At 52.0% G+C, this 19,709-nt stretch overlaps 1 protein-coding gene across 4 annotated transcripts in view; it reads left to right on the forward strand.

The window, feature by feature from the left end:
* The window catches only part of TGFA (transforming growth factor alpha), a 101,789-nt gene that overhangs the window by 17,683 nt on the left and 64,397 nt on the right, over nt 1-19,709 (forward strand). For all 4 annotated transcript variants that reach the window (XM_040623335.1, XM_040623336.1, XM_040623333.1 and 1 more), the window contains exon 2: nt 18,759-18,812. In XM_040623335.1, coding sequence (XP_040479269.1) covers nt 18,759-18,812 — 54 coding nt within the window. The remainder of the gene's footprint in view (nt 1-18,758; nt 18,813-19,709) is intronic.

Here is a 19,709-nt window from a genome sequence, read left to right on the forward strand (position 1 = left end):
TCAATTAAGTGTCCAACTCTAGATTCTGGCTCAGGTCACGATCTCAGGGTTGTGAGATCAAGCCCCATGTGAGGCTCCATGCTGGGCGTGGAGCCTGCTTAAGATTCTCTCTCTCTCTCTCAAAAAGAAATGTTTCCATCCAAATTAGGGGTGATTGCCCCTTCACTTTGCTCCACTGCGGCTTACAGAAGGTTTCATCAGGTATGTATTATTAACACGAAACAGGCAGCGGGATGGACCACTTTTGCAATGACAGACCTCTTTCTGGAAAGAAAATGCAGGTTTTAAAAATCACTGTCTTCTTCAAAGGACCTTACTTGGTCATCCTTTTCTAGAACACTCTCTCCCTACTTTGTAACTCCAAATCATTCACCTCTCCGGCGGGCGTAGAGCACGCTGCCCCACTGCCGTGGCTTCGCCAGCCCCTCCAGAAGAGTTGACCCGTTGGTCATTGTGTACGAGCCCATCGTGCTGGCCCACGGCGGAGGCACAGTTGATGTGTTAGGCAGCCAGGAAACTCAACTATCTCCCGAGATTTGAGCACCCAGATAGCACCTCCTCATAAAAATGCTGTTGTTCTCCGAGCAGAAGGCCCGCTTGTATTCTCCGCGGGGCTTCTCGCCGCTGCCCCGTACGCTCCCTTGGCCTTCGCTTGCGTCACCTCATCTCCAGCAGCCGCTATCTCGCGTTTCTTCCTGCGATGGATGCTCTGGAGCTGTGACATTCAGCAGGAGAGAAAGAAGAAAGAACGGCTTCGCCTTCTGGAACGGAGCAGGCCCTCTGGGTCCAGATGCCCTCGTGCTTGCAGCTGGCACCGCAGACCCCGAGGAGCCCCAGGCGCATGGCGCTGCCGAGTGAGAGCAAGGACGAGCCGGGGGCGGGAGAGCTCCGCTGCTGTCCGGCAGGAAAGAAAATAAAGGCGCTGAATCACTCGTAGCTGTGCCTCACCTACTCACCAGGGAACAAGCCCGTCCGGCTGTTTTCTGTTCCCGGGTGGGAGGCGCCGCCCGCAGCAGGCGGAGGGCTCTGCTCCAGTGGGCGACTGTTCCCAGGCCAAGGATGGAGCCGCCGTGTCTGAGCGCCGCGGCCGCCAGCGAGCCCTGCGGCCGGACAGCGCGTCCGAGGCCGGGCAGAGAGGCGAACCGCTCGGCGGGCTAGTCCGCGGCCTAGGACGTGAGAAGGGTCTTCCCTTGAACGTGCCTCGTTAAATGAGGCAGGTACCAGCCGCCCTTGCAAACGGGGAAGAGGGTTGGGGTGCAGAATGGAGGCCCTTCCTGCGCCTGCGGTCTTCATCGCAGAGGCTGGTCCTGGCTCGGCCAAGAATGCCCTCTGGGGGCAGTGATGTCATCTGACTCCGCTGCGAGCGGAGAAGTGGGCGAATGGCCTCACTGTTTGGCCTTAAAGATAAAGTCATTAACTTTTGTGTAAAAGCGTGTTTAGGCGCCCAGTGAGGTCATTAGAAAGCATTAAAGAAGTCTGGATTGTTCTAAACCACCTACCCGTGCACTGTTCTTGGTTTTCCCCACTTTAGCCTCTTCAGAAAGGGCTCAGTTGTTTGTACCTGGGCTGTTTATCACCTGGTGAGCTATTTTCAGAGGCTCCACAGGCAGAAATTTTCTGAAAATCTAAGGCTTTGTTTATGTAAAAACCTTCCATTTTAGGGTGTAGATAAATTGGTACGAACAGCTATAGATATTCTTAGGTACTGCCTCCCTTATACAGGGGGAGAAGAATCTACTTTCATTTTGTAGTCCTACCACTGGGATGTCTCCAGGTGACCTCTTGCTCCGTTGACAGTAATCGTGTGTGTGTGTGTGTGTGTGTGTGTGTGTGTTTCATCTAGAGATTTCTGTTCCTACTTCTTGACTTTTTCTTTCACCTTCCCTCTTCCCCTTATTCTCAGCTTCTGCAGTGCCTTGCATGATGCCTAATATTTAGTGGTTGACAGATACATTTTTATTGATGATGAATAATTTACTCCCAGAGCCTCTCTCCTCTTCTCTCTCCTTTTCCTTTTCCTTCTTAGCCCTTCTTCCAAAATAGTATTGACACAGCAGCAGATAGGAACGCTGACTTCTACCTTCCTTAGAGGGAAGGACGCCGTTCCCAAGGTTATGTGGCCTGTCCTAGCGCTCCAGCCCCACACCCATCTCACCACTGCTACACCCGCATCAGTGGGGATGACTGTCTCTGTGTCTCCCGCAGGCACTGGGGGGTGGGGCAGCTATGAAGGACAGCAGAGAGCTGGTCCGTGCTTGCACAGGGCATAAAAGGTTGCTGCAGAGGCAGGACACTCAGGGCAGAGAAACCCAGAGCAGAGAATAATCTCTTGGTCTGTACATTGGCAGCTTGTGTGTCCTGGGTCCCAGGTGAGTTCATTTGCTTTGCTCCTTGTGGGCCCTTCTCTGTTGAGCCCAGGATGCTTTAGTCCAGCCTGCAGGCAGGAGTGGGAGGGATCTGTGGTGAGCAGGGTTAGATACCGTGTAAGCTTCCCGAAAGCCTTGAGCCCAGCTGTCACCACCCAGAGGCTGCCTTCGCCTGGATGTTGAATGTGTGTCTCACGTGTGAGCCTGCGGTTATCTTGGACAGAGATTCCTGAGACCTGCCTGGGGATAACCAGGGGCAGAAACTTCATTCCAGTTTGTAGCATTCTGGGGGATCTCAGGGATTCTGGGCAGACTCTGGAAGGTAACTGTCAGTGAAAGCTCTTGAGAGAAGTTTGAGAACATCAGGATCAAGATAAAATTGACTTCTGTGGCTTTGACTCTTGTGGGTGTTGAGCCTGCTAGTGGGTTTCTCTAGACCTGTATTCTTGTTTGTTTTTCTTTTGTCTGCTTTGTAATTTTTTGAGGGAGATGGGGTCCTCCATCTGAGGTAGACAGGAAAGGTTTTCGAAGACATTGATGTTTGATATGGGCCATGAAGGTTGACCATGGCCTAAGAAGGTGAAGAGAAAACAGAGGAATAGTAGAGGCAGAGACAGGGTGAAGAGAGGAGGGCCGTGCAGGAACGAGGCCAGAGCACACCTCCCAAGGTCACTTCTGGAGGCCTCCCCCACCACCCCTCTCACCTCTCACCTGGACTTTTGCAGTGGTCTTATCCCCACTCCTCCAATTTCCAGTCTTGCCTCCATAAAGCTTCTTCCCTTCTCAGTCTCCCCAGTGATTCTCCTAACACCGACATCAGGTGCCATAGTTCCTCTGCTCAAAACCTGCCAGTGCCTATCCAGCTTGGAACGAAATCCAGACTCCTAGCTCTGCCCTGGCATCTCCCCAGCCTTGTTTCCCACCACTGTCCTACTCCAGCTTTCTTGCTCTTCCTGGAATACGCTGAGTTTACTCCTACCTCAGTACCTTTGCACCTGCTGTTTCTTCAGCTTTGGATGCTCTTCCCCCAGTAGATATTTGCAGGACTGGTTCCCTCAGTGTATTCGAGTCACCATTAGATGTCACCAGTTCAGACCATGATGACTCTATTTACTCACACACCCCCCTCCATGATGAAGAAAACACTCCATTGTCTGAACTATTTCTTGGAGAGTTGTCACCATAGAACAGTTCTGATGGTGTCTTCTTATTTCACAATGAAGGAACCTAGATTTTATGAAGTCCTTATGAAGTGCTCCTGCTCAAATAGGAGTTCAAGTGTTGGCTTTTGTGGTTCACACTACCTGACCAGCTCTGGAACAGTCTGACAGGTTTGGCTTGAAAAGGAACTGAATTTATTCAAGTATTGTTGAGAGCTCTCTACGTGTCAGGCACTGTTCTTGGCACTGAGAATACAGCCTACTGTGAAAAACTCTTATCTCCCCCACTTGGTCCCAAGGAGACAGAAAATAAGCAAATAAGCATATAATAAAATGTCAGGTTACGACCATGTTGGGGGTGGGGAGTAAGCCACTGACTTCATCAGCTTGCTTCTAGGTCTTTACAGAAGGATGATGTTGGATAATTAGAAGGCTCCCTGCACTCTCTTGTTCCTTTCCTGCCTGAATTATAAAAAAAAAAACAAACCAGGAACGGGGATGGAGCGTTCTCTGTAACCGTAGCTTCATTTTGGTATGATAAAGGTTGTGCTTGACACCCACTTGGGAGCCCACCCTTTGATGTAGCAAGAGGGTCAAGAAATTGGAATGGTTTAAACCACCCTTCTAGCAACTCCTGTATTCTGCTCCCTCAATCTCAGAGCTGACAGCCAGTTGACAACAGATTGGAAATTGCGTTCATAACTTGTCCTCAGCTGAGAGACAGCGTGTCTACAATATTTTATCTATTTTATGTCAAAAATCACCAAAGCAAGGCCAGTTGCCCTGAAACCAAGATACTGGATTTCTGTGGTTGTTTTGAAGGCCTCCGATTACTGATGGTACCTACCAGCCTCTCACTGGAAGAGTCCTCCCCTCCCCTCCCCTCCCCTATCTCTGGCCTATCTCTCTAAGGAACGGGATTCTCCTCTGCTTCCTGTTCTCCGCCAGGCTCTTGGTTTGAGAGTGAGACTGAGGACGCACGGGAGCCCAAACCAGTCCCTGACCAGAGCGGCTCAGGGCTTCTCCCAGGGAGCCGCTATCAGGAAAGATTTATCGAGCACACCCATACAACACACTTCACGATATAAGGAGCTAATTGTACTTCTTGGCCTCCGAGCTTTCAGCCAGTTGGAATTCATAGCGATGGCAGAGCCTGGCCAGGAAGCGGGCCTTGGCCTCTGTATTTACACTCAGCCAAGCCGATGGACAGGGAGTGAGGCCCAGATCCGTGGGCCTCCGTGGAAGGCTGAGCAGTGTCTTCTCTGCATTTCCAGAAAAGTCCGATTCAAGCTGCTTCTGCCATGGCCTTCTTAGGAGGACATTTTACCTGATCTTAGGGAAGCAGTATGATGGGACAATTTAGAACGTAGAGTAAAATAATTCTGTTTCATAGTGTTGTAATTGTCCACAGCTGTTTTTTTAATAGACTTTTTTTTGTAGTTTCAGGTTTAATGGAAAAATTGAGTGTAAAGTACAGAGAATTCCCACATACTTCCTTACCCCACCCACATAATCCCCCCACTATTAACATCTTGCTTGAGTGTGGTACAATTGCTACTATTGATGAGCCAATATTAGTACATTATTATTAACTAAAGTTAATGTTTGTTTGTTTTTTTTTTTTTAAAAAACAAAACAAATGAACAAGCAAACAGCAGAATCAGACCTTATGTAAATACAGAGAACAAACTGATGGTTGCCAGAGGGGAGGAGGCAGGGGGATGGACAAAATGGGTGAAGGGGAGGGGCAGATACAGAGCTCCAGTTAGGGAATGACTAAGTCACGGGAATGAAGGGCACACAGCACAGGGAATACCATCAGTGGTATCGAGAGCGCCGTGGGGTGACCAAGAGGAGCCGCACTTGTGGCGAGCAGAGCACAACCTATAGAAAAGCCGAATCGCTGTGTTGTACACCTGAAACTCAAGTAACGTGTGCCAACTATATCCAAATTAAAAAATAGTAATAATCAGAATAGCATTAAAAAGTAGCTATAAGCTCAAAGATAGTAACTACAGTGTTACTTAAAATTATAAATACGATGGTCAGCCGTTGGGAAAATGCTTAAGAAAGTATGGTACCGCCGTAGAGTGGACCGTGCGGTTCCGGGGTATGGACAGTACTTGCGGGAAAGAATCAAGATCTAGGCCTACAAGCATATATTCAGGGGGAGAAATTCCAAACTGCTAATAAAAGTGGTATTCCCCCCCAAAAAAGTTCACGCTTTTTCCAACTAAATTTAAGCTGAAGTCCCTAGTGTACACCAGAGCTGATTCTTTGTGTTGTACGTTCCAGGAGTTTTGACAAATGTATAGTGACCCGGATCCCCCGCTTACACAGTAAGTTGCTCCGCCAGAAGCCCCCTGTCTTCCCCTAGTTATCTCTGCCTTCCTCCTAAACCGCTGGCAACCACCTATCTTTTTACAGCCTCCATAGTTTTACCTTTTCTAGGATGTCCTATAGGTGGACTCCCACACAGTTTAGAGCTTCTTTTGATGGACTTATTTCACTTAACACTATGTATTGAATATTCCATTGTCTGGAGGTACCACGGTTTATCCATTCATCTAAAGCCACTAAAAGCGTGTGTGGGTTTTTCTGTGGACTTAAGTTTTCAATCACTTGGGTAAATACCAAGAAACTCTGTTGCTGGACCATGTGCTTCTCTGATGTTTTATTTTGCCACAAACCACTCAGCTGTCCACCAAAGTAGCTATACCATCTCACCAGCTGGTTTTGCTTCCTATACCACCTTCTTCTAAGAGGAGTCCAATTTTTTTTCTAGGCAATGCTTTGGGAATACACTGAATATTAATCAAGACCCCCTTCTCACTGCGCTCCTATCTGGGATTTAAACGTGCAGGCTGCCACCCACATTGTTCTGTCATTCTCCTATTCTTGCCTGAGCTGAACCATCCTAGTAGAAAATGTCCTCTTTTCCCTGTTCCCTCTTCCCTTTTGCTTCTCCTCTCTACCCTTCTCTCCCTCCAAAAGTTCAAAAAAGTCAATAGGGAAAGGGGCAGAAGCAGATTGGGGGGAGAGATCCCATTCCCATTTCCAAAAAGAGAAGAGCTACTTTGTCTTCCCAGGTTTTTCGTCTTCCTTTAAAATGCTTTAAGTTGACACCACGAAAAGGTACGTGATGCTCTCCACCCCAGAAATGTAGGGACAGGCATGCCCTGTTCCTTACTGTTTGTGTCCTGGAGGCAGACAAGACTTGGCCTATATGACTGAGTGCTTTGGGGGCATTCACTGAATGGCTGTGCCCCCTGCGTCTGGAAGAATCCACATTGGCCAAGGGAAATTTGTCAGGGGCCCTAAAATTGGGCAGTGGGCCAAGAGACGAGAATACATCCCTCCTTCTATCAGTTCCTCCCCCTTAGGGCTTCTGGGAGTCTCTTTGGAAGCCCATGACTGTAAAACACTGGGAGTGGGTGCTGTTTGTGCTTTGTCGGTCTCGTTACTTTATAGGTAGGCTTCATATCGTGCAACCCAAGTGCTCCGGGTTAGTGCAGAGAGACAGATGAACATAAGAGTACAGGGAATTGCGAAGGGGGAAGGGAGCATCCCAGTTAAAGGAGAGCAGGCAGATCAGCAGGACCCCCCCCCCACGCCCCCCACGAGCTTCCCGAAGACCATTCACCAGGCTCTAATGAGTGCCACCATCCATTCACGTGACTTCCGGCTTGGTCCATTTCCTCTGAGTTTGGGTACTTCTGCGCATGTGCAATTGGAGGCTGAATGTCCTGTGCTGGAAGGGACTATCCCTGGTGGGGAGCAGGATTTCTCAATGGGGGTGCACTGAGCATCTTACGCAGGACAAAATCCTGTGCATTACCTCAACTTAGCATCCCTGCTCTTACTGCCTAAATACCAGGAGTGCCCCCCAGTCATTGCGACCATCAGAAGCTACCCCACGAGTTTCCAGAGGCCCCCTAGGGGGAACTACCAGCAGTGAGGGCCCCAGGGTAGGGGTGGCCAGCTCAGGGTCTCCCCATGCAAGGTTGTCAACCCAGCACCTCCTGCCTTCTCCTTGTCTGGACCCTTTTCAGCAGTTGGTACCTGCACTTGTCCCCCGGGCCCTCTCTCACCCATTCTCCCCTCTTCCTCTCCTCCTGCCCCTCCTCTCCAGGGTGCAAGGAAAAGCACGTAGACATTTTCCCAGTCAGCAGTGTGATGGGGGTTGAGAAATGTAAGGTTACAAGAACCTCAGGTTGTTTTCCCCTTAACTCTTACGAATCTGTGGTTCTGGGAACCTATTTAGCCCCTGTTTAGCCCCTGCTTCTCAATCAGTGGCCCCCATCTGATCAAGTGAGTTCTCCTCAGGGGTGTTCTGTGGCCAGCCTTGAGAACACAGAACACAATGGAGGCCTGGCCATTGGTAATTAGCATTGGTGCAAGGCTGGCTGTCCCCTCCATCCACCACCCCTTCCCAGGCTGATGCTGCATCGATCTGAAATTCTTCCAAGTCACACTGGTATTTATCTTGGCCCAAGCATCGCAATGCCTTTCGCAGGGTGATTCTGGGGGTGTCCCGAGTGAAGCATCAGGAAGGGAAGAGTTTGTCACCACCAAGCTATTCGCATGGAGGAAATGGGGCAGAGTTCAAGGATTGCGTTTTTGTTTTTTTTTTTTATCTCCTCCTGGTACATAGCCTTCCAAGCCACTTGCAGTGAATGGTGTGTACCTATGGCCGTGACATAGCTGAAGGATTGGCCGGGCTCTGTGGGGACTGCTGAAAGGCTAACTCTGCTGGTCGAAGGTCCAAGCCGAGCCACTGCTGACCCTGGGCCTGGCAGATGGACCTTCTGGGGCCACAAGGCCAGGGGAAACTGAGACATGGCCATGGGCCTCCGTGGAGAGGGAGGGGGGAATTATAAGGTCCCGGGGGACACTGCCAGAGCTGGCATTTGATTTCTGAATTTCCTGGCAGCCAGGTCTCGGCCCACCTGGTCCCAGTACTGAGGGAACTGAGCCCTGCAGGTAGGACCACTGCATCTTCTGCTTCATCCTGGCCTGGTCTCTAGCCCGTTCCCCCACTCCTTCTCTCCTCTGGGACTCTGGGAAAGTCAAGCGTAGCCCTTTCCACAGCCGCTTTGATGCCTCAAATCGGTGTCAGGCAGCTGGCACAAGGTTTCGGAGCGCCTCAGCTTGGCACAGCGGCTTGCGGTCGCAGACCTCGGCCCTGGTTGAGCCTGTTGGTGATTCAGCACCCGGGGATCTCCAGCAGGCTCGGGAGGGCTCCGTGATCCTCACCCCGCTGCCCCGCAGTGCCCGGACAGGGCCCTCCGCCAGCCAGCGCGGGAGCAGGCCTGCCGGCAAAGGAAGTTTGACTCAGTACCCAGCCCTTGGCCCAGGTCTTTGCTAAGGCTTTAGCTCTGCCCAAGAGACGACTGCTTCCTCCCCACAAAAAAGGGCGTAGCATCGGTCCGTGTGGGTGGGAGCGGGCCCAGGGCCATTCCTGCCCAGAGGAGATGCCTGCTGCCTCCTGGTTAGCCCATCTTCTGATAAAGATACGTTGTCCCTGAATGCTGTTTGCTTCAGAGGAGCGGGTGCTGTCAGACCACCAAATCAGTGGCCGCGCGGTTCTAGGAGGCTTGGAAGTGGGTGGGCTGTTAGAAGAGGAAGATGTCTGCGTGGCAGTGTGAGGTGTGAAATCACCCACCAGATCTCAGAAACAAAGGTATCTCAGCGGGCAGCCTCCGCATCCTCCTGAGAGGGTCTCTCTGGCTTTTTGATTTAGCCCTTTCTTCTTCTGCATGCCTTTCCAGAAGCCGGGAAGGGCACACATCACCTTTTGCAGCTGCATGGTTTCTGATGCCTGTGCACGCGGTGTCGGTCCTGGGCATTAATTAAGATCTCGAGTGTAAAGAGCTCAAAGCATTTTGCAAATATTCCCATTTGCCCCTTGAGGTAGGGGAAGGAACACCGGAACCAGTTCTCCTAAACCAGACATGGCGGGAGATGAGGTCTGGGCCGAGAGAGGGAGCGCAATGGGGCCGGCTCATGTGAGTGACTGTGTGGGCCCCGCTCCCACCCAGCGCTGATGGGACTGACCGTGTCCAGGGCGAAAGGAGAGGGCGTGCCTGCTGGAGAGGTCAGGAGGGTGCTGTGGAGGACGTCGGGGTCTAGTGTGCCCCGAAGGCTGGGTCCAAGGGGCTGGGGCAGCAGAAAGAATGAGGACATTTAGGACACTGAACCAGGTAGATGCATTTGGGGGGAGCAAAGGGCTTGAATAGGGAACATGAGAGAAACTTGCTGAACTAAGTGTGTTGGCTTCAGTTGCGTCTCATCCTCTAGACTGTGAACCCCTGTGGCAAGTCCTGCCTTTGCTCGAAGAGCCCCTGGGCGTGTAGAGCTCAGCACGCAGTCCTGGGGCTGGCCCTCTGCTGCTCCAAGCCATTCCACTCGGCGCTGGCCCCCTCTTGACTCTGTCTCCTCCTCCTTGTGGTCACCAGGGCAGGTCTTCCTGTTTTCTCATAAAGTTTTCGTGAAAATCCTACAAAATGAGTTAAGCATGTGAAAATGAACCTCTCTGGAGTCTGTCAGCAGGTGCCCAAGCAAGTCAGGGTCATCTTGGCATATGGGTTCCGAAGACTCCCTCCCGGCTCCAGAGAAGGATGGCACTCCGCACTCCTCTCCTCTACCGAGGCTAGTTCACATCATTATTGAAATAGAAGACAGAGGGGTGCTTGGGTGGCTCAGTCAGTTAAGTGTCTGCCTTCGGCTCAGGGTCCTGGGGTCGAGCCCCACATCTGGCTCCCTGCTCAGCGGGGAGCCTGCTTCTCCCTTTCCCTCTGCCTGCCACTCCCCCTGCTTGTGCGTGCATGCGCTCTCTCTCTCTCTCTGTCAAATGAATAAGTAAAATCTTAAAAAAAAAAAAAAAAGACACATTTTAACTCCCCTCACCGCCCAGGAATGATAGTGCGGTCAGACATATATCATGGAGTGCAGTGGGAATGGCTCGCCGGGAACTGGGAGCATTACTTCTCATAGGAAGGGTATGTTGTGGACACTGTAAGAGAAGGCACTCTTAGGCCTTTCTCGGTCTGCGGCACCTGGGCCGGAGTCGGCCGTGTAGCGTGCTCAGCAAGTACTTGAATGCATGCCCGGGTGCCACGTTTCCAGAGTCGTTCGTCTCCGCCGAAATCAGAATGAGAACCAGGAGTTAGAGCTGTGTCTCTGGAGGGCCTACCATAGACGTGAGGAAGGAATTCCGAGGATCAGCTGGTTTTCCCATGCCCCATCCACACACCCTCAGCACTCACCCCTCCACTCGGTTTTCAAGCTGGTGACCTCTTAGAGAAACTCAGTTCAACAGACATGCGTCAAAGACCTAACTAGGCATGAGGCATGGTGCCCGGTGGGGGGGTACAGATGAGCCGCATATGGTTCCTGGCCGCACCGGAGGGGGAGACCGAGAAGATGGGAAACCTTCGAAATTACAAGGCAGAATCAAATAAGGCCTGCTCTGAAGAAGAATTGATTATTTCTGACATTTGGGTGGCGCTTCGAGGGGCAATTCTGACTTCCACGGTTGGAGGAATGGGGAGGGACGTGCCAACCTGAGAGATCAGAATATTCCGGCAACTCTCGGTGGTAGCTCCATGCATTGTGTGTTTATTATGTGCCACTCTGTATCCCACACGTTTTCCATGGGTCCCCTCCCCCCATTTAATCTTTATTACAACCCTGTGCAGCAAAGAGCTATCTTCAGCTCTTTTTACAGCAGAGAAAACTAGGGCTCAGGCAGTTAAGTACCACAGAGCCACAGGGACTGGAGTCCGGACCCGGGTCGCGTGAGCCCATAGCTCCAAGCCAAGGGAGGGCAGGTCGTGTGCAGGGAAAAGGGAACTATGACAGGCAGCTGGAGTCCATGGGTCCAGAGGGAGTAGCAGGTGGAAATGGGGTTTGGGACCAGGTTCTGTACCTCCCATCTCTGCTCAGGACTGGAGACTGGGTTCTGTGAGCAGGAAGCCTGTGGGGAGTTGAGAGGAAAGAAGTGCTATGGTCCAGCAAGTGTTTCAGGAAACTCACCCTGGCAGCAGGAGCAAAGGTAAAAACGCTGTTGGCAGGCAAACCAGTCAGGCAACTATTGTGATAGCCCAGGAGAGATGATGAGGCCTGAACTGGGGCATTGGCAGTAGGGATGCAGCGGGGTGGGGGGGATGGATGAGATAGACGATGTGGAGGCAGGCTGCGGAGGAGGCCTGGGCTTGGATATGGGGTAAAGGGGAGGGAGGGGTAGACAGTGGCTCTCGGGTCCTCAGACCCACCTAGAAGCCAGGAGGAGGTGGAACAGGTCAGGGATGAGATGAGTTTATTTTTGAACACATGGTTTGAGGTACAGGCTTCTGGAGAGTGGTCAGGGTGCTGGAGGCATAACGTCTGTGGAAACATGCGATCAGTATAGCGACTTTGGCAGCCCATCCTCATCTGCCTTTGCTTTCGTATGGAAGATTCTATTTTTCTCTGGCTATGTGTACTCCATTTTATTGCATTGAATCCTTGCCGAAGCCATGTGAGGAGTTGTCATCCTTATTTATGAATGAGGATGCCGAGGCTCGATAAGGTTAGATAACACACCCAAGGTCTCACAGTTGGGATGGCAGAGCTCGGATTTGAACCCAGTTCTGAGCGCAAGGCTCCTTTCTGCTCTGCCATAACAGACCCTGAGTCAGAATTAGAAAATGGTAGACCTTGCAGTCGAGACGCCCATCTGCTCATGTCTTCCTCCTTGACCCTGAAGGTTCATCCTGAATACTTTGGCTTTTTCCCATCTGCAGATATACTGAGATGGATATGGAAAATACCTATGAGCCTTCAGGTAACACTGGCTTATTCTCCATGATGTCATAATCATGAGGTGTTGCCTTAGACTCATCAAGGTGGACTTTGCCACTTACGGCCACCCCAGGGGTCATTAGGAGGGGCGGCGGAGAGTCCCAAGCTCACTGACCCAAGTGCATTCCCTCGTGGGTTGTGAGCTTGGAGTATGTTATCAAGACTGTGTTGAAAACGTAAAGATAGAAAGTGCTTGTTCAGGGGCGCCTGGGTGGCACAGCGGTTAAGCGTCTGCCTTCGGCTCAGGGCGTGATCCCGGCGTTATGGGATGGAGCCCCACATCAGGCTCCTCTGCTATGGGCCTGCTTCTTCCTCTCCCACTCCCCCTGCTTGTGTTCCCTCTCTCTCTGGCTGTCTCTATCTCTGTCAAATAAATAAATAAAATCTTTAAAAAAAAAAAAAAGAAAGTGCTTGTTTAGGGTCCAGTTTTGGGTCTCACTGTCTTCCGATATTTGATGTAAACGCCATGCTAAATTGAAGGACAAAATTACCATAAACCAAGCTCGCTGGCTGAAACAAGCACACGGAGGCTTTACTTTGTCTGATCCTTCTTCAAGGTGGGGATCCACCTACGGAGTGTTGGAATGGAGCCATTGTGTCCCCCCGTCCCTGGCTGGATGGCTGGACAACCCTGTATCTTCATAGATGCCTGGACTCTATGGACTGGCAGACATTCTGGCCCGACTCTGTCATTTAACGATAAACAGCCTAAGACTGAGAGAGGTGAAGTGATTGGCTAAGGGTGACGCCATTCATACCATCTGACCCTCATCTCCGGGCTCCCTGTGAGCCTGTGTTCCCTGTGTCACAACATATACCCGGCTTCTCTGCAGGAGAGAGGAGGAGGCGGTGGTCTTTTCTAGCATGTCTGTGTTCTTTGTACTTCACAGGAGAAGCAGAAGCAAAGTGGGGCCCACTGGACCTTGTGACAAGAGCTTGCAATGGCCGTCACTTACAAGCTAGGTGACCTTGGGCAGGTTACTTAATCTCCTGTACCTCTACTTTCTTACCTCCGAAATGGGAGCACGACGGTATCCACTTCCTGGGGCTTGCATTGACTCTCGAGCGAGACTGCAGGGCATGGAGTAAGTGCCCGAGCAAATGTTACAGCTGTTACTTAAAGCTGTCAGCCGCTGTGGTAATTCCGTGACTGAATCATGTCAGGAGGGAGCTCAGGAGACCAATCAGGCCCTAGTGGTTTTCCCTCCACCACCTGCCACTGGCATAGAAAGGTCTTCCTGCTTCACTTGTTGCATGTCATGGCTCTGTTGGGGCAAAGGGGTCAGGACCTCACCTCTGTGGGTTTGTAGCTAAAAGCTGCCCGCTCCCTGCATCGCTGGTTTCTTTGCTGTGCATTGCGACCCGCCACCTGTTACAGGGCACTAACTCTTTCAAATAAATTCTCTGTAAGGCTCTCTCCTTGGGTAGCGGGGTCCAACCTGTGTTTTAAAAGCAGTGTTCCAGATGCTGGGACCGTGGAAGAAAGAGCCCTCTGTCCCATAAGCCCGTCTGCCCAGGATGATTCATTCCCGTGTCACATATTTCTAAACTCTCCCTGCTATCCCCAGAGTATTCCTAATCCTGTCTGGCCAGTTCTTCCACAGATTCCTCTGCAGCTTTGCCTGACATCCTCTGAAGCAAGTGTCACTATGTCTCTGTAAGCAGGGACAAATGTGAATTGTCACCTCTTCCTTGAAGAGAAACCGTAGACTGTGAGGGCCATGCTCCCTACACAGCGGTGTTGGGGATGCGGGTGGCTGCTTTCAGCCATGACATTTATGGGTGTTCTCGCCAGGGGCAAGCTCCTAGTTCCCGGTCCTACCAGACTCCCTCCTTGTCCTACCTGCAGCGCGTTTGTTCTCTTTTTCTTTCTTCCTAACCACTTCTTACCCTGAAACCAGCATCGTCCCGTGGATCAAAACCTCTTGCATTTAAAAATACTGATAAAGTCCTACAATATTACAGTTTTTGCTATGCACATAAAATCCTGCTGTGCTTGCAGGTAAATCTTAAATATTGGAATGCAGTTCATAAGGGAAGAGGCCTTAGAAGCCATACCAGTAGGTCCTGGGTCCTGCGTGACCTGCTCACACGCATTTTTGTGCCCACACAGTTGCCCTGTGCGTGTCCCTGTAAACCTCAGGCCAAACTGTAAGACTCTCTCTAAGTACCACCCACCACTTTCTGAGCTCCAGGCTGTGTCCCCTATGACCTTCAGGCTGTGTCCCCTATGACCTTCCAGCCCTGACTACAGCAGGAGAGAAAGGGGGGTGGATCCTGGCTGCCCTCCCCCCAGCACCCACATTCTCTTCTGCGCCTCTCCCCTGCCTGCATTGTTCCTTTACCCATGGGTCTTTTTTCAGCATCTCCTTTAAATCCAGGGTATCCTTTATCCAGGAGGATCTACAGAACCCTCTCGCCACCCCCTCCACATCTCCGTGACACCACAGCCTACCCTCTACCCTTTCACTCAGGCAGCCTGGCCTGTGGGAACTTAAAATGGATGAGATGTGGAACTCTGGATCTCTGGGGGGAGCAACGATCCAAACAGTGACTGGGTCAGAGCCGGGAAGCAAATACTGGCTGTCGTAGGTGCCAGAGCAGGGCAAGGTCAACTCCGCTGGAGTTGCCAGGGGCCTAAGGATGCTTCTCCCAGATCTGGGCACTAGAGCTGAGTGTCCCCAGAGGAGGTGGTCACGAGGCTGACGGGTGGGAGAGGATAGAGGGTGTCCCAATCCCATGCATGAGTGAAGGGCTGCACTGAGGGACTGAGATGTGTGGGGGGATGCTGCTCTGTGGCCCAGGGGAGATAGGGGCCTGGCACCTCTCAACAGCAGTTACCATTGACACATCAGTGGACAGGTTTCATGGTGGCTTCGGTCTGGGAATTCACAAGGTAAATATGTTAGCCTCTTTTTTGACATTCTTTCTGTTTGAAACATTAAGTTGCAAACAGCTGAATTATAAGCACTGCAACCCTTATCCCCCTTGAGGGCAGGCCTGGGTTTCCACTCCTGTGGTTGGGGGAGCCACTTTCACTGGTTTGTCCCCCCCCCCCCTCTACTTCCCCTTTTTTCTTTTTTGAAGTTCATGATCCAGGGATTCCCCTCTTTGGAGCTCCTTAAGCAGAAATATGCTGGCGAGAGCAGCCTGGAAGAGATTCCTGCCCTTGAGGGAGGCCGCTGGTGGGGCCCCGTGGCAGGTGAGGGGAGCCTGTGGCTGTGGCCTTCAGGCCCCCATCTGAACTGTGTGTGTTCTTCCTGGAGCCACTGCGTGTGGCAGCTGTACCGTCTGCACACAGGTGCCCCAGGGAAGGATTGCCTGTGTTTCGGATGAGCCTCAGAGCCTACCAGAGCCACAGGTTTCTGGAAGGCCTTCACACAGCCTGGCTTTTGCAAGCACAGCCGTGGGGCCGGCAATTTGGGCACCTGGCCTTATGCAGATTAGGCAGCTGGGGGTCTGGACTGTTCACACCCTTGCCCCTTGGCAGACCTGGCTCCTAGTGGGGGGAACTGGAGGCAGCAAGAAAGTTCCAGTGGATGCCTTCAGAACAGAGGGGTCAAGCTTTGCTGCTAGGCCTGCTGAATTTATTGTTCAGACTCATTTGGGGGTCGTAGCTGTTGAGACACACCTGCCCGTGTTTCATGACAGACTATGGTTAGAGGATGGTGAGCGGTGTGATGCTGAAACACTGTCCTGGGCACGGGCTTTTGGACAGCCTTGAGCTTAAACTTGACTGCAGGAGCTTAGGCAAATTCTTCACCTCTGTAAGCCTCCATTTCCTTGCCTGTAAAAACCACATGTTTCCGGAGGCTGGACCAGAAGGCAGGGAGGCTGGGAGGAGCCACATCATGGGTGATCATGACTGACTAACACATAAACCCTGAATGCTGGGCTCGGAACTGGTGCCTGTCCAGTAAGAGGCACCCCCACCTGGTGGGGGGGGAGGGCAGTGAAAGAGGTCTGACCCCTGTCTTTTGGTCTGGGACCCTCGGGAAAGCAGAGGCCTCACCTCTCATCAACAGAAGTTGCGCCTGAACCAAGATCGCAGGGAGCAGCTCAGGGCATTATGTTGTTTACTGTGGGATTTTGCAGGTATAGAAAGGAACTATTCTTCTCCATATTGCTCAAAACACCCAGTGTCTTTCATCTGTGGAACATGGTGGTTTTGCAAACTGATGAGTTCCCAGAATGCCTTTGTGAGCTTGGCAGCTGGTAGCTTGACTGGTGAGGAAGAGAGCGGGCGAAGTAACCTGCCCTGCAGCTGGGGGAGGGGCCCGTCCACAGACGCCAGAGTCGGTGTCCGTCTCCGCGCTGTCCTGGTGGCAGTTGGACAGTATTTGCTTTCTTGTCTTGGCTTTGCTCAAGCAGCGGTTGATATGGAGACCAGGAACTGTACCGGCTCTGCTTTCGCTGATTGACAGGATATGGGTCCGGGGAGGGAGGTGGCAAGATAAGTCATTGGTTCGGGGACATTTGGTGACAGGCCAACGGTGCTTCCTCAGAGTTATGCAAAGAATCCCCATGTTCTCTATGTTACTACGGGTCACTGGCTGACTTTGGCCCGGAGTGGTTTGTGGCAGTACCAGCAAAGTCAGATCATGACCGGTCCCCAGCTGGCCATGTGGATCTGGCCGTGGCAGGAGTGCCTCGCTCGGATGCTTGGCGTGTGGATTCCAAGGAACCCTTAAGGGCCATGCTTCCAAATGAGCAGCAAGAAAAAATTGCATGGAGGAAGGCGTTTGATTTCACCCACTTTCTCTCCTCGCCCGCTGCTCCTACTCTAGCCTCAGTCTCTGGTTCCTGGGCTGTGTAGGGGTCCTTGGGAAATCCATGCCAGACCTCCAGGAAAAGCAGGCTGCCGTTTCTGTGATGTTTCTTCTTTCAGAGGCCAAAAGGAAAGCCCTGAGCATGATTGCTTTCCCTGTTCCAAATACATTTCTCCCCGGAGACTCCAGGCCTTCCGTGTCTACACCCTGAGTGGAAAGGGGGAAAGGAGCCCTCACAACCTGCATGCAAGAGTGTGTGCTAGTCGCGTGCGGTGGAGCAGTACCAGCCCACGACTCTGCTTGTTTTCTGTGCTGTCGGGGTCCAGCTGCGTGTGAGCGAACCCATAGGTGGCCCGGCCTGTGCACGGCCACTGGGCTATCTTTCTGCATTTCAGTTTTAGGAAGTCATTCTAATTTAGTGCATGCTGATTGCATAACTCCCAAGAGGTTCCTTCTTTATTGGAACTTTGCTGCTGTTTCCAGAAACCTCCGGTACTGTAATGGGAGGGCACAGAAAGTCATCTGCTGCTGGCAGGGGCATCTTCGTGAGCGTGCAGCGTCTGTCGTCTCACCGAGTCCCCGTGCTCACATGGGCCCCGAGGCTGAGGTCTAATGCCGCGTGGTTGCAGTCTTGAAATTCTTAATAGTCTTACCTTTGAATTTGTAGTTCGTAAGTGAAGTCCAGTGGGACAACGGAGTGTGTCCTAGGGACTTGGAGCCTTGGCTCCCATGATCCTACTGACTGCCACCTCCCTGCCTCACCGCTGCCACACTCTGCCCCTGGCAGGGCCCGGACACAAGAAAAGTTGGTGTTAGGTGCGTGCACCTCACGGCCTCTTGGAACAGGGCGTGGTGACAGCTGTCCCCATCCCAGGCTGGCAGCTCTGTGGCCTCTTCAGTGGGTCACTAGACAAGGGCAAGGCTCTCCCCTACCCCTATCCAGGTACCCGATGCATCCAGAAACAGACGTTGTAATACCCTTGGGGGTCAGCTGTCTGCCTCAGTCGGAGTCCTTGGGAAGAAGAAAGACCTGTCTAGATGGCCCTGCCCTGGCTGGGTCACGGCACATTGTCCAGCTGCTGGCGGGAAGGGAAACCAGCCGTGGCAGTCACCTGTGCACTTGCACACTCGCCCCTGCGGTGGCTGGTGGCCTGTGAGGTGCGGTGCTCAGCCTAAAAGGATGCTCACATCTCAGAGAGAGGCGGCATACACAGCGAAACAGCCATCGTGACACGCACAACAACATGAATGTGCTTAATGCTGCTGAACTGCACACTTAAAAATGGTGACGGCAGTAAATCTTACGTGTGTTTCTTTACAATTAAAAAAAAGTATACAGTATTAGAAAAACAAAAAAACTCCAGAACAGGTAGAGAGAGACCATGGAAGGAAGGTAAAAGCTTTATATTGAGTACCTTTAATGGCACTTTTTTTGCTGCTTTTTGAATAGGGGTCCCACATTTTCCTTTTGCACTGAGCCCCCCAAGTTATGTGGCCAGGCCTGCCTTTCGGCCTCTCCGTAAAACTGCCTGGTCTTTACCTTTCAAGGGGCCTGCCCTCAAGTCCTGGAAGCAGTTTGCCAAGCAGACTCTCACCTTTCCTCTCTTCTCCCCACGCAGGTCTCCTGTTGGCTGTGTGCCAGGCCCTGGAGAACAGCACGTCCGCTCTGAGTGGTGAGTCCCGTCCCCTCCGTGGGGGATGTATGCGATGGATGGGAGCAGACCTCGGCTGGTGGGTGGAGCCTGCCCTCCGAGCCTCCTGCGGGGCTCCTGCCCTTTCCGCTCACACAGGGCTGTCCCCTGCGACCCGGCTGCCCTTCGCACCAGGGGCCCAGTTGCGCTCCTGAGGGGGTGTTCGTTGCAGGGCCCAGGGGGCTGCTCCCCCTCCCCGAAGGCTTGTCCTCTTTCAGCTCTGTCCAGACAGTCCGTGTGGGCAAGGGTGCTGCACAGTGGAGCCTACAGGACCCGAGAGCTCGGGACCACCCCAGTCTCCCAGCTCACACCATCACGTATCTAAAGAGGAGCCCAGGGTCCCGAGCCCTTTGTCTGCTTCTGCCTGGTGATCTTTGTTTCGTTATGTTATGGTTTATCTTGTGACACGTCTAGTAATATTTCCCTTATTTCATTTCAAAGATCCTAGATCAGCATACTGGGAGGTTTGGGAAGTGTGGAAGGGGAGCATCTCCTGGCCAGAATACTGCAGAAGCGTCCGCTGTCACGTCGCGCGCTGTTAGCCTTTGTCTGGGGGCGCTCATATTTTTATACAGCCGTTAGTTGTGGTAAGGAGACGATTTTGATTCCCGCTTTTTATTTTTATTTTTATTTTTTTAAAGATTTTATTTATTTATTCGACAGAGATAGAGACAGCCAGCGAGAGAGGGAACACAAGCAGGGGGAGTGGGAGAGGAAGAAGCAGGCTCATAGCGGAAGAGCCTGATGTGGGGCTCGATCCCACAACGCCGGGATCACGCCCTGAGCTGAAGGCAGACGCTCAACCGCTGTGCCACCCAGGCGCCCCTGATTCCTGCTTTTTATTTTTTCATCTATTTTATTTTATCTTTTTATGTTTAG

This window comes from Ursus maritimus, unplaced genomic scaffold (assembly GCF_017311325.1).
Source record: "Ursus maritimus isolate PB19 unplaced genomic scaffold, ASM1731132v1 scaffold_6, whole genome shotgun sequence".
Lineage (NCBI taxonomy): Eukaryota > Metazoa > Chordata > Mammalia > Carnivora > Ursidae > Ursus > Ursus maritimus.